This window comes from Schistocerca gregaria, chromosome X, assembly GCF_023897955.1.
Source record: "Schistocerca gregaria isolate iqSchGreg1 chromosome X, iqSchGreg1.2, whole genome shotgun sequence".
Lineage (NCBI taxonomy): Eukaryota > Metazoa > Arthropoda > Insecta > Orthoptera > Acrididae > Schistocerca > Schistocerca gregaria.
In genome coordinates, this window is record NC_064931.1 from 809,126,791 (window position 1) to 809,140,278 (window position 13,488).

General features: G+C 37.9%; 1 protein-coding gene across 2 annotated transcripts in view; it reads right to left on the reverse strand.

The window, feature by feature from the left end:
* The window catches only part of LOC126297691 (dihydropyrimidinase-like), a 67,677-nt gene that overhangs the window by 22,508 nt on the left and 31,681 nt on the right, over nt 1-13,488 (reverse strand). Inside the window, exon 7 of one of the 2 annotated variants that reach the window (XM_049988808.1) lies at nt 1,160-1,392. In XM_049988808.1, the coding sequence (XP_049844765.1) occupies nt 1,160-1,392 (233 nt within the window). Of the gene's footprint in view, nt 1-1,159; nt 1,393-10,119; nt 10,368-13,488 lie in introns of both variants that reach the window. The other variant, XM_049988807.1, reaches the window with a different exon arrangement.

The following is a 13,488-nucleotide window of genomic DNA, read 5'->3' on the forward strand; positions in this document are numbered from 1 at the left end:
CTTAGAAAGCCATCAAAACAGGAGTTATGCTGGCAGTGAGTGACAAGGAGAATTGGACAGAAAGTGATGTCCTAGTGTTATCTGCCCTGGACATAGGTGGGTAAGGTCCATCATTAAAAGCAATGGAACTTTTTCAAATACTGGAAGCATAGAAAAGATGAAGAGACTGGCTAACTGAAATCGCAGATTAACAGAAATTAGAAGGAACTTGGGGTCATGTAAAAGACCTAACATGTTTTGAAAGACATGACACACTGAATCAATAAAACTCATTACAGAGGTCAACATGTTCTTTTCTCTTGTTTTAGATACTATCTCTAGGCTCATAAATACTAGTAGTACCTAGGAAAGCAAGCAATATACAAAAAAATTTTGGGCAATTGGTCATCTAAGGAACAACACATATCCTAGCACAGAGAAAATATTTTCAACAATATCAAAAATTACAATGTGAAATGCGTTTGGGAGCCAGGATAAGAAGGGGGCAATGAGGAATTAACTTGGGGCTGAGGTCAACGAAATGGTTAACTATTTTAATGATGAATGCACACTCATTCTACTCACTGCTAAATTTGAACTCTTCTTCTCAATTTAAATTATGTTCTGTCAAAGTTTCAACAATATCACATATTATTAACTGACATATCTATGTACATTTTAACAGTAATAATCAAAAGTCAATTTTAATCTAATGGTGTCGTAGAAGCAGGCTGCTTAATGCAACAACATTTGCAACACTAACATATTTCACTTTTTTTGGTTGGGGGAGAGGGGGGTTACAGAAGAGCAAGATTTTGTAACAAGTGATGTGAGCAATACTGACTCACCATCAATTAACATTATGTACTTAAGTTGTGTGTGCAACAATTTTTCATCTTGAGCATCTTTTAAGGAAAACTTAAGTCCGTTCCTCTATTTGATTTAATTGAAAAATAAAAATGTGAAAATATTACTCTGCGCCTTTCTGCTATACGGCATACGCAAATGAAAAGAAAATAAGTAGTGCTTCAAAACTATTGCCGTGAATGTAATGCCCATTTATTAGAAGTGCTCTTGTACTGGACTACAAACAAGGCAAGAAAAAGAACAAATCTATTTAAATCAGGGCAGTGGCTAGGGTAAGGATTGGGGGACTAGGTTAATGAAAAACAGAACTTACTGGGCTAACATGGTGAGCAGGTACTCAGGTGTAGTAGGGTCTGGGCGAAGCGGAGGACTGGTAACATATGCTGCAGCATGCAGCCAGCTTTTGTCCAGCTGCCGGGTGCCATCTGTACCCACAGAAGAGGCGAGTGTCTCGCCAAAAACGACTACCCCTTGTTTGCGGACAGAGCTTACGATGGCAGCTGAAGACTTGCTTGTCACACGCACGATGTACAGGGGGCAGTTCACCTGTGTCACAACATAAATTCATTTGTCTGCACACCTATACACATAAGACGTCTAACTGAAAGCCCCAATTCAGTGCAACTGAACTGCATTCCATTTCATGAATGAAAAATGCTAATGTATTCAAAGAAATACATATTGGCATACAGATTGGCTGTTGCTGTTGAATTAGTACTTTATTACTGGTCTGTAGCACTAATTATAAATCTTTCTCCTAGAAATGCAGAGAAACAGAAGTTATAACATCAAAAATCTCTTACTCTGAAACAAGATAGTAACTCTTTCACAAGAAACCTCCTTTCAATGACTCAACAAAATACAGAATAATCTAACGGAAATAAGAAATGAGGGAGCAACAGCACTGGTGAAATGAAGATACGATATGCAACTGTGACACTGTCAGCATTTTATGGCGCAAATGCTACAAAAAACACTATTTGCAATTAACAGAAGAGACATCCTAGCTCAACGAAACATGAAAGAGAAGCACTGGGACACTACTGCAAGACTACAAGCATATCCTACTATTAAGCTACTGTCCAGAAATACCCCTCAAAAGGAAAAACCCTAGTGTGATGCAGCAAAAATTAAAAGTGCAGCAGATAGTTGATGGGTTTATGCCACAATAAATATCATTACTAACTACTTCTATTATGCAAGACTACTTCGTTTTTGAGAAATATACTACTTAATACCTACCCCATGTTTCATTTTAATCAAAATTCCATTTCAGACACAAATTTCACTAATTTTATGCTAACTGCATTTATGCAGTATGTAATTTGCATTTTAAAATTGAATAAAAACAAAACAAAAGCAAGAAAGTAATAAAAGATAGAATGGTTGAAACAATGAGAACAAACAAAATACAGATATTCTGTTACAACAGCTTAACATAATCTCTGATTATCTTACGTTTTTAGAACTCCAGATCCTTCTTCTGGGGAAACATGCAAATCATTCACAACCCAGCTCTAGGAACATATCCATCAGGCAGGGTGGAAGGTGGTAAAGTGACAACACCAATATCAGTTGACAATTGCGGTGAAATGGCACTGCCATAGCTATACATGCCAACTAGTTTATATGCAACAAAAACATAAGCTTGCAGCATTTAAACAGGACATCATAAATGAGATATTCCATCTCTTGTCAGACACACACAATTCAGTTTTGTTCTATGTAGAACTTCAAATATTTATCGTTATCTACTTTCAAGGTATTGCCATTAGTCAGGGACATAACAGCTATGCAGCTATGGACCATGGCTACTTCGCTATTGTATCAAGTGATGAGCTGCCAGAATTTTCTGGAGCAATTCAGTCCCACAAACATATTATTTTGGAATTTAATACAGGAATATCAGATTTATGCCCAAAAGGACTGGCATACATTCCATGTCATATGACATCAGGATACTAACCAGGTTTCTGTTAGCAGCATAACATAAGGGCAGCACTTCATGTGGTCTTGTGAGGTTGCTCATTCTACTACAGAGGACTATATATGTAATGATCACTTGAGTCAAGGTTGGTTGGCTGGTGTGTTTAAAAGATGGGTAAAGGGACCAAACTACGGGGTCATCGGCCCCTTGTTCCTAATAAAACAGTGCCACAAGTGTGAGAATAAAACAGACGAGACATATAACACAAAACTGAAAGGAAGGAAAGACCAGAAGACACTAGTCAAGGTATCTTGCCACTTTGAGCCAACTGTCAGATTCAAGTACCAAATGTAACCTACGATGTCACAGTCCCAATGGTAAATGAGAAATTGTATATAGCTGCTTGTTACTTTCAGAATGCATATAAAATGTTTTATTGCTGCATTAACCAGACCAACAAGTACGTTAAAAAATTTAAGTTTTATCATTTCAAGTTGTTCACACACCCTGAACATGAGTGAATATTCAAGCAGATTAATGCTCTATGCATGGAAAAGGTTGTAGACTGGATGAGCATTTGGAGAAATTTTAACAATGGCCACTACCCCTACCTACTAACGAATATACACAAACATTTGTGAAAACTGCAAGTCAGGTAAGAACCATGTAATTGAAATTAGTTCTGTAACACAGATTAGGTACATGACAATTCACAATTTTTAAGACTATAGTATTGTATACAAAATCTGGCACATATGGTGTGAAACTACTGTATGCTGCATCAGTCTTTAAATGTTTCAGTGTGTAATAAAAGGTGACCTGGGTACTTTCTTGGTGAACAACCCACCAAGCAGTTTAGTCTGTAGTCCATAAAGCATGAGCAATGGTTGCTGAAGAACTGCTGGTCAGTCATATCCCAAATACATTCTGCAATCCACCTTACAATGTGTAGCAACATGTATGGTGAACACTAAAATCAGGGAAGGAACAATATCCACCATTCTTTGAAGAAGCTCACACATTGATGGACATAATCTTACTAAAATACAGTATGTGGAGTTGCCTGAAGGCACTGAAGTGACCCAGTGCAGTGGTTGCTGGTCTGTTTGTCCTTAACATAAAGGAGGCATGACTGCACATTGTATCCAATAGCACTCTAAATGACCACACTTGGCATAAGCTTTTTCTGCCCTGCAACATAACAGGCATCCAGACTTTAGTTACCACAGTAGCACTTGACACCTGTGTGTGCCATCACTGCATAGGATAGTTATAATTAAACTTTCATTATCTTAGAGGGTGCCCACGAAAAATGAGTGATCGCAGGAAAATGAAACTTTGTAGAAACATTTGTAAGGAAATCTGGAAGAGGAATAATGAATAAACCATTGAAAGAAACAGTTACATTTCCATGAGTAGGTAACATTTGTTGATTGGGTATCACGTTTAAATTCCAGGTTACAAACGTTGCTCGATGTGATGACAATCTGCAACCACAACGGCCTGGAACCACACTAGAGATGCCATTTCAAAACTGTTTGCAACACTTTCAATGCAGGACTCCGAAATGTTCAGCTGTCTTGACAACAGTTGTAAAAGTGAAGTCCTGACCCATGTTGATCATCTGCAAATGTAATTCACATTGATTGCCATACCAGTGCCAGTCCCTAACAAGCCATGACACTAGCAATAAAAATCCAGCAGTGCACAGTCTGAACGTAATTCCTATTACATTGCATACCAATACAGTAAACAGTTTCCCATCTACACTTGCTCAAGTAGCAAAAGTTTAACAATAACTGCCCTGCAGAATAGGTTGAACCAAGTCTCTTTCTAACACTACATGACCATTGTAATATGAAATGTTTGCCATTTCTGGACTATTGGAATTTGATGCAATGGCATGCAAGATACCAGTCTGGCCTATAGCACCCAAGTGTCTGCATCAGTCACATCAGCAAAACATCAGAGTTCATGTCTGTACTCGTTTCCGTGGCCCAGTATTGAATCAACATTGAGGACATAGCTGTATTATGTGTCACTACCACGTGGAAAATGTGGCACATATCCCATGATGTCATCAGATTGCATGGTCCAATATATGTCACTGTGGACAACACTCTTCTTCCAACTTACATCACTCAATTAGGAATCTCAATGTACAGGCTATCTGGAAACTATTGCTATCACCTGTAGCTATTTCCCCCCATAAGTTTACAGTAGTGATTCAGTAACAAGTAAACCTATACAAGGCATACACTTTGATTTTGATCGGCTTTGAGTACATTGCAGTGTAGAGGAAAATAAGAAAGACTTTTCCCTAGATGCCCTTACAGCAGTTAAGGGGATGAAATGCCCCTGAAAAAGACTGAGTTTAATATTTCTTAATAAATACCTATGAAATGGTAACAGGTATAAAAAACTTCAATGAAATGATAATAAATATTAAAAAAACTTCAAATATAAGTTCTATGGTTGTTAAAGTATGTTATAAAGGTAAACTGAGATTTGCTGAAAAAGTCTCTTTCAAAATCTCCTTAATCTCTCCCCCCACTATTTTGTTTTTCATTTCGACTTATGACTAATAGCAAAACATATAGCATTGTTACTACCAAATTCGATCATATATGATGAATTGGTATTCCAATTTTTTGCTACATTTGGGAATGATTCATTGATTATGATATACAGTGACCATAGGCCATTTTCATTTGCTATGTTGTGTATGTTGTTCCATTATATGTACTGAAGTACTGATGATAATTGTTTACTCACAATTTGTATTGACATTAGAATATGTAAACACACGCAGATGGCTCCAGAAGCTGCAACTAGTTGTGTTTATGATGGGACTAAGAGGAGGTTATAATAAATATTACAGCTCAAATGTAAAAGTGTTGCCTTCATGTAAAACACTAGAGGGGAATACGGGGGGCAAAGACAAACTCTTTCAGTCAGTAAGCATGCTTAATGCTGATGGAATAGAGCCCTGCAAGCACAACCTATCCACACGGCCCAGGTGAGAGCAGTAATATGCTTTGCAAATGGTGGAAGTTTCCAAAGGTTACCAATGCTAACGACAGAAGCGCGAGGTCACATACACAAGCTACTGGGTTGGCACAACAGCACATGCATTTGTTCACAGCCACGCAGGTTTCGTGCACCTGCACTCACTCACACATATGCTTGGAATCTGCAGTTTGTTCATACTATAACAACTTCACTTACCCCCAGAGTTACGTGAAATTTACGCAAATGATGAAAAACAAATACAGACATACATTACTGATGAATAACATATATAACTCATATCAAACAATGGAAAGTCCAGGACTGAATGTAACAATATTATGAAAAGGAAAGTTGCTACTCATCATATAGCAAAGATGCTGGGTCACAGGCAGGCACAACAAAAACACTCTCACAATTATAGCTTTTGGCCATTAAGGCCTTCGTCAATACACACACGCACGCACACTCATGCAAATACAACTCGCACACATAACTGCAGACCCAGGCAACTGAAACCACACTGTGTGCAGCAGCACCAGTGCACGATGGGAGTGGTGAGTACGTGTGTGTGTGTGGGGGGGGGGGGGCAGTTGGGGAGGGGGGGGAGGGGTAAGGAGGAGGCTGGGGCAGGGAGGGGTAGGGATAGTATGGTGGAGGTTGACTGTCAGTGAAGTGCTGCTAGTTAGATGGAGGGCCGGACCACCCTGTTGCTGAAGACACTGCCAAACACGATATCCTTCATTTCAATGACTGATTCACAGCCTGTGCCATATAAACCATTCGCACCAATACCAGATTTTCTGAATTGTGCAGTTAGGAACCTTCCCTGCAATACATGCTACATTCCCGTAACCCTCCTGGCCTCAGCCTTCGTTAGTTACTGTCCTCACCCATCCAGCCTCTTCCTGTCCCCATTCCATCACTGCATAACTGTCATTCCTCCACCACACCCAGTTTATCTATTTCTCTCCTTTTCTGCTACTTCCCTCCCCCTACTCCCACTGCCCACTATTTAACCTGCAGCACTTCACTGTCTGCTATCCTCACCATACTATCCCTCCCCTCCCTGCCCCAGCTTCCTCCTTACCGCCGTCCAGTCACCACTCCCATCACGATCTGGTGCTGCTGCACACAGCGTGGTTTAAGTTACCTGGGACTGCAGTCGTGTGAGTGCAGTATATGTGTGTATTAATGAAGGCCTTAATGGCTGAAAGTTATAATTGTGAGTCTTTTTGTTGTGCCTATCTGCGACTCAAATATAACTCAAAACATTATTCACTTACATGTATAAAAATACTACTTCGTCATCTGTGAATATAAAGTGTTAAGAATAACAGATAAATTTTAAATCAAATACCATTATTCCTCAATTCCTTGTCATTTATCAAATGAAGGTACTTTTTGTTCTTTGTACATCAGTCTCCAGAGCAAATCTTTCTTTTTCCCAAACATCTCATCAGAAACAATTTGATTTTCGAAGATTTGCCAGTGTGACACTAAAGAAAATACGTTCTACATGTGCAAAGACAATATGGAGCATTATATGCCCCAAATACATCTTTATTTCACGATAACAAAACACAAATTGCAACTCACAATCTTCTTCAGCAAACAGTGATAAATTGCAGTCCCACTGTAGTTTTTAGCAAATAATTCCATTACAATTCCACATTAGCTTCACTTGTCAAATCACATTCCAAATAAAATCTATTTATGTCATGTATCATTTGAAACTCACAACTGGATTTCTTTGACATTTCTTTGGCTACTATGTGTTTGTAGTTTGCTGTAAGCCTCCCTTGGTCATGGACAGCAATACAGGTGGACTCATGGGCAAGACACTGCTGCAATAATTGCAACTGGTCCAGAAAGGCGAAAAACATTTTCCAATCGTCTCTTGACACTTTTACAATACAAAAATTGCCTGGGTGCTGCAATATTATGAACTCTTATGTACTCAAACCCAGCGTCTCTTCTGAATTTATGAATCTCAAAGCTCTATATAACTGAATAGATGCAGGACAGATTGAACAACGTGTTCCATATTCTAATGGCTACCTTACTCAGAGTTAATCCTAAAACCCTTTGGATTCCATAAACATTTCAGGAGGCGTTAGGTTAAAAGTCTGAAGATGGTCATCATCTGCAATCACTAAGTTATTACTGGGTTCACTCAGCAGATAGCATTACAGCACTAACAAACTGCATAATAATATCCAGAAGACATGCATATCTGATAGTGTTAGCAACCTAAGGAAGGCATTGAAGAGTAAAAGTTTTTTGTCACCTACAGTCTCACCATTGGCTACTTACGTAGAGTACTTGCAAATGTTAGCAGGGGGAGGGGGGAGAAGTACTGGCAGGTACAGTTTAATGGGACCGTGTTTGTAGTGCAACTGCTGAGGCCTTCTGCCTACGAGTATTTTTATGTTTTATTTGTTATTCTGTGAATCAAGTAAAGCTGTGCTCAACTCTAAGGTTGGTTTCAACACTTCACTGCTTTATGAGGTACAGTGGTATGCCCTTTACTTTCTCCCATCTCTTAACTGAATTATAGAGCCATGAACGGGGATCTACATTTCAACATGTACTCCAAAATACAGTGCAGGTTGATTTCACATTATTGTCATTAGTATAGGTGAAAGAAGTGATAAGTAACAGAAAATTGTAGGACCAACTGGGGATCAAATGCCAAATCTTTAGTTTTGTAGTCTGGAAATTAAGTCATCAAGGCACATTTCTGCACAAACTGATAATAAGTTATATATCAAATAGAAACTGCACTAAGGCAAGGGACCAAATATTAGTTACAGAATTTTGTACAAGTAGTAAACAAAGAAACAATAGTGGCATTATAAGTTATTTGTTATTGACATTACAAATAATTTATTGGTGACTAAATTTGTTTGAATGACCTACTTATCTGAATAAGTATACAGACAGACGTTTATTGGAATAATGCATATCTTTGCTTACCACTACACTTTACACTTCCTTCTCTTTCCATTCATTGCAGTTCATGTTATCAACTGTAACAAGTCTTATTTGTGCATTTGCTCAATTTACTCACATAAACCTATGGTATACCTGAACTGAAGTTTCTTTTTCTCTTTATTACACTGCTCACAATTTTAGTCTTATCACATTTCTCAACATATATCTTTTTAATTTTTTCTGTCCAAAACATGTCTCTATGTCACTGCTATTTTAGCAGCAGACAAAGCAAAGCATTATTTCATCAGGTATTCTTTCACGCAAATTTACAGATCCACAGTTAAACAATGACTGTCAATAACATTAACTATTCAATTATCACTTTAATTTTTGTTATAAATGATCACAATCAGTCGCTGTTGAAACACTTAGTGAATCTCAGGTGTACAGCACATATTTTCTCCGTAGAAAACAGAAAATTGACACTAACATGAAAGTCAAACTCTTAATGCATTCAAATGCTTGCTGGGTGCATCACCGCTGCTAAACTGTGATGAAGCTGTGTAGAGTATGTTTCCTTAGCAGTGTGGCCCCAGTCACACTATTGGTTGCCCACTTTCGGCGAGTGAGCGCCACATGATACCAAGTGAGGGAACTCCCAGCTGTGTTGTTCTGTGTATGTGTGCATAGCTAGTATGTGTGCATAGCTGGTGACAAGGATTTGACATATGGATACAGTGTTCTATGATGAAAGCTGTACCAGAAGAACAAGATAGAATACGGAAAGGAGTTATTTAGAATAATACAGGGATTAGCGACAAGATCAAGAGGGATTTAACTAAAAGAGATATTTACAAATTGCACAGTTTTTTGAGTGAAGTAACAAATGGGAGAGGGGGAAATTTAGGAGTGATGTTGTCAAAAGAGTTGCGGAAACCAGACCTCTCCTGAAGTACAGAAATGAGAGCAAAGTGAAACAAGTTGGAAATAGTATAAGGAAAAACTGTTAGTAAAAGAACTATCATCGAAAAAACAGAAGAAGGGAGAAGAAGTAGAGATAGTGTGTCATTTCTGTACCACACTAATTCTATTTTTCAAAAACTGACAAGGCTGTTCTGCTTTCTCTACAGTGTGTGCGTCACTGTTGCAAGGTGTGCATCACATCATCAATACTCACATCCTAAGAAAGTAGATTTAACAGATGGTGCTAAACAATTTCACACCACATTATATACATTTTCAGCCTTAGAAAACTGTTCATAGTACATCTACAAAAATCATTGTATCACTTTGGTTTAAGTCTACTGAATGCAACTACTCTTAAATATGCATACAAACAGGGCCATCACCAACAGTGAGCCTTTTGGAAGATAAAGCCCTGCATTCTTCACTATACTTACTCGGCCAGAAGATGAAGGAGATGGTTCTTGGTGTCAGCATCAGGAGAAAGGGGAGGACTAACAACATGTGCAGCAGCATGATACCAGCACGTGTGACGGTACTGCTTGCCATCAGACGCAAGGGCAGCCACCAGTGTCTCCCCAAATACTGGGCTCTGCCCAGGAGCAGAAGAGACATTGCGTGCCTGCACCAGCACATCTGCTGCTGGCTTACTCATTACGTGCACTACGTACAGGGGACAATTCACCTACAAAGGAATGTGTGACGCATGCATAACATAAAAATTAAATTTGACCATATTACAGTATGAGGAGTCAGAATGTTACTACTGAAAGTTTATAATAAACCACCATGCCTTCTAGGCTAATGTGCTTTTTAAGCAACCACATACTACTGTGAAACCAAGGAAAATCTTAGTGCACATCTTGTCTTAGAGTATAATCAAAGACAGGAATGGGAGGAAAATAAATAATTTATTGTAAAGACAATTTGGCAAAAAGGACAATGACAAAGCATGAGTATTGAGTACTGGCAACTAATCCAGATAATCTCAGTCTGCACAGGAGTGAGTGTGGTTTGAGTAGATGGGAAAATGCATTAAAATGAACACATGAGAAAATCAGAAAAGTCACAGCCCAGAATGTGGCAGTATGAGCCTGCCTGTTTAAATGTGGTTCAACAAGGAACAGTTAAGATGATTCAAATGTCTAATTTTAAGTTGCGAGTATCAAATATGATGTATGTCTAGTCATTCCAAGTAATACACGAAATGCTGAATAATCTCTTTAAATAGATGTTTACTATACATGCACAGATTAAAGGCTGAAACTTCTATCTTCAGTGAGATTAAAAGAAATGCAAAATGCTATATTTGTAATACAAGAACAAAATTGATTTTAAAGCAATTTAACTACACATAAATAAATAAATCCACAATAGTGTGGAAAGACACCAATTCCAGATTTAAAGTAGAAACTAATGTAATAAGCATCCCATTGTTATATTCTTCCCTATTTGTGAGCAAGTGACTTTGGTCATATTATTGTTGCAGCACATGCACAAGAGCTGAAGAGTGAGTGTCATTTACACTGATACACGTGCAGTGGCCCCAACAGAACTATTAGAAATTGTGGTCCTATTATACCAAGTAGTAACTGGACAGAAATAGTATTCAGTGAAGAGAAGTACAGCACTTACAAAACAAGCATTTATAGCTGAGATACATATTATTATGAATAAATACATAAATTTAGAAATACGGAAATCCACCTCAAAATCATTCAGTTAATTACTACAGCCATCTGGCTGGAAGACTGTAGGGTCAATCAACTGCTGGAATTACAACACAGACATAACTTTAGATGATGACTAGGAGGAACCTGATCACATTCTTTCTGCGAGTATTAGTTTTGTGTCAATATTAATTAGGAAAGATAAGCTGAACTGTACTGAAGTATTTTTATCAGCCCAAAAATTGCTGCGGGTCTCTTCTAGCAACACATGAATTCGATGGAAACACAGATCTCACAGATCAAAAGTTAATAAATTTAAAACTGATTAATTTAATGCTACTTCATGTTCTATATGTTCTGAGATAATACCAACACAACATTCTATATTTTCCTATCCTGTGCATGTTGGGGAGTAGTTTCTGACTCCTCACAGTCAGTCATTTATTCATCGTATCTACTAATAAGCAATAACAATAAAGAGAAATGATATACATCAACATATAAAAGCTATATTAGGGGGACCAGAAAGTTTTGCCATTTCTGTGTATGTAGACAATTATTTGTAATTTATCGGCTCATTGTGTACATCAAAGCCACATCGAAGACTTTTTACCATTAGAGCAATTTGTTTAATCATAGATAATTAAATCTTTTTCCCTTTTTTTTCAATTTCTGGTGAAATATGACAAGAGGTACATGTCCAGCATCATATGTTTTTTTGAAGTTCACAACGGTAATAACACAAAAGTTGCTATCAAAAACATTTGTGATATTTATTCAAGTGTGTTAGTTGTTCGTAAATGCCAAAGCTGGCTTTCTAAGTTCAAAGTGGGTATTTTTCATGTTTCTGACTCATGTCAATCAGGAAGATTGGTTGGTTGTTTGTTTGTTTTGGGGAAGGAGACCAAACAACAAGGTCATCGGTCTCATCGGATTAGGGAAGGAAGTCGGCCATGCCCTTTGGAAGGAACCATCCCGGCATTTGCCTGGATCAATTTAGGGAAATCATGGAAAACCTAAATCAGGATGGCCGGACACGGGATTGAACCGTCGTCCTCCCAAATGCAAGTCCAGTGTCTAACCACTGCGCCACCTTGCTCGGTCAATCAGGAAGACCAACATATTTAGCCAACTACATTTTAAGGGTGGAAGTGAATCTGTGCCAGACAATTTAACTGTCAAACACACTTAACTGGCCTTGGATGACCATCCCAAGAACATTTACAGCAGATTAGTACAGACAAAATAAGCTAACTGATCCAATAGATGCCATTTATTGCTTCAGCAGCACAATACAAAAGCATTTTTTGATCAAGTGATCACTGGAGATGAAAGCTGAAGCATTTAAGATAATCCATAACACAAAAGGCAGTGGCTCTCTCCAAATAAATCACCAATGGAGTACAGCTATGCCAAGTTTGCACTCCAAAGAGGCATTTTTGTGTGTTTTGTGGAATACTCATGGGTCATTAATGTTGAAGTGCTGATACCTGCAGAAACTGTGAATGCACACCTTTACTATGAACAACTGGATTGAGTAAATCAATCTTTAATTGGAAAGTGCCCAGCTATTGTCAAATGGAAAGGCATTAGTCTGCAAAATGATAATGCAAGACTGCACTGTGCACGATGAAACCCACAAAAAAATTAATGAATAGGAATGGGAGGTATTGCCTCACCCACTAAACTCACCCAATACTGTGTCACAGGATTTCCATTTATTCCAGTCGTTAGAATATTTTAATCAAAATAATTTGAAATGTGTGCAATGCCCAAAAAGTCTCCAGATTTTTGCTCAAACACCAAGTTATTTTTATTGGTCCAGCAATGAAAACTTGCATACTAGCTAGCAAAAGGTGGGTGATTATGAGAAAGAGTATGTCACTGATTAAAAACGAAGACATGCTAAAAATTTACTTGTTTGAATTTAATGTAAAGAAACAACATTACTTGCCGGTCCCCATAATATTATGCTGCATGCATTTAAATACGAAAAATACACTCAAATGATTCTACAGGTAATTACGTAATTTTTAAATAACAAAACAACCAACTATTAACAATAAAGCAGTGCATATATATTGCGAGCAGTAAGCACTTGGTTGGAGATAAAAACCAGCTCATGATTCTTTACTA